This window comes from Otolemur garnettii, unplaced genomic scaffold (assembly GCF_000181295.1).
Source record: "Otolemur garnettii isolate 467f Iridium unplaced genomic scaffold, OtoGar3 scaffold00064, whole genome shotgun sequence".
In the NCBI taxonomy this organism is placed as follows: Eukaryota; Metazoa; Chordata; class Mammalia; order Primates; family Galagidae; genus Otolemur; species Otolemur garnettii.
The window spans coordinates 419,033-420,939 of NW_003852459.1; the positions used below are offsets into that span (position 1 = coordinate 419,033).

Here is a 1,907-nt window from a genome sequence, read left to right on the forward strand (position 1 = left end):
CTACAGGGCTCACAATAGTGTGAGCCACTCAATTTGGACACCCATGAGGCTAAAGCAATCTTTTCAAAACTTCTTAATGTGCAATGATCATTTTAACTTAGAAGGGATAGGCTCTCACATCTCAGATGAGAATAAATTAACTTTAGGGCAATTCATCATTCACAGCATATTATCGGGCAGTGCCAGCAGACCACAGATGCACGCCCCATGAGAGGCCTAAAGAGACATCTGCCAGGAGGGGAAAATGAAGTTTATAGTCAAAGTGTTATGTAGTAATGACAATTTCAACCACCTTCCCCTGAGATAAATGTTACAAATATTAACAAAAATGAAAAAGTCATACGTACACACACACACAAAAAATATTTATTTTTCTATGCCAGATTAATGACAATGGCCTGCAAACTATGAAGGCAATGAAATACAGGTTCTCATGGTTAATCCCATATTTAGATCTTTTCTATAACTCTTAAAATCCAAGTTACCACAGGTAAAATCAAAATCAAACAACATGTTTCCTAAAAAATAATTTAGAGAATTTACAAAAAAGCCAAGGTTATTCTTTTAAAAACCTAGTGTTCTATAGATAATTTCTTTATTAGCCTATCTTTCTAGAACTTATCCCTGAGAAAAAGAGAGAGAGCCAAGGAAAGACAAAAGGAATCTATGTTAGAGAAAACAATTTGGAAGACAAATGTATCTCTTTCTTATGATCACAGAGTATATGATTTCTCCCGTTCCACCACCACTATATAAATTATTTTGTTTGTTTGCAAGCTAGATATTTATGTTGATCAGGGACCATCTATTTCATCCTTTTTCATAGTCTTCAATAATTTTTGTGGAGTAACTGAAAGAATAAATATTAATAATAATATCTTTCAATTTCTTAGAAGAAGAATTTCTGTTAAAAATGGTATGATTGTATAACTGTTTGAAAGGTTAATGATTTTTTTCTGAAGATATTTCCAGTGTGATTTCTAACTTACTGACATGCCCTATGGCTGATCAAATTTTGCAAAGTAACTTATGCGAATGACAGAGTTATCGTCCTCAACACACACTGAGAGCCCTGGTCATGATCTTCTCTTTGCCTGCATTCTAGAAAATCAATCAGTTGGAAATATATCACCTTTAATAAGGGATTATTCCAAACCTTAAAGAAACAACTTTTGTATAAAAATAAAAGTAAAATTATACCTTTCCTGTTCTTTCTTTGACCTTTGGTATGGTTATGGGTTTAAAGAAGATTACAATAGTAGTAAGTAAAACATTTAATAAAATTTGCAAAGCAAAGATAACAGAGGGTATCAAGGGGCAATGAGGTATGAGGACGAAAGGAAATAAAGGCAAAGAGAAAAGTAAAGAGATCAGGATCAGCTAATTACTCCATTCAGCTACTTATTTTATCTAATGAACAACTCATTTTTATATAATATTCACTCTGAGATTTCATAGATTTATAAAATGGCCTACCTTCTTTGGTACAATTGATTTGGGTTTCGTCACTGAAGTCTCCACAGTCATTGTCACCATCACAGGCCCAATGGCCAGGGATGCATCTGCCACTGGAACATCTGAACTGATTACCAGAGCAAGAGTGAACACAGCCCTCCTCATCACTCCCGTCCCCACAGTCGTCATCTGCAAAAAACAAAAAAACAAAAAATACAAAAAAACGAAAACTCAACTTCAGGTAATGAAACCTGAAATAAAGAGAAAATTTTTCCTAAAATTTTCACAACTAGAATTTGCTTTTGTCTTTGGAAAAGGAATGATAAACCGATCAGTTATCAACATTTCCCATAAAGTGCGGGAAAATTGTTTTCATGTTCATATTATTTCTCTTCTGATTTAATGTGAACTACTAAACAAAAGAAAAAAATACTTAAATTTGTATTTTGAAG

The 1,907-nt window shown here is 33.3% G+C and overlaps 1 protein-coding gene across 1 annotated transcript in view; it reads right to left on the reverse strand.

Annotated features, from left to right (window-relative positions):
• The window catches only part of LOC100949794 (low-density lipoprotein receptor-related protein 1B-like), a gene marked incomplete at its 3' end in the record, with an annotated part of 1,553,965 nt that overhangs the window by 368,823 nt on the left and 1,183,235 nt on the right, over positions 1-1,907 (reverse strand). Inside the window, exon 20 of the mRNA XM_003793025.1 lies at positions 1,477-1,644. Within this exon, the coding sequence (XP_003793073.1) occupies positions 1,477-1,644 (168 nt within the window). The remainder of the gene's footprint in view (positions 1-1,476; positions 1,645-1,907) is intronic.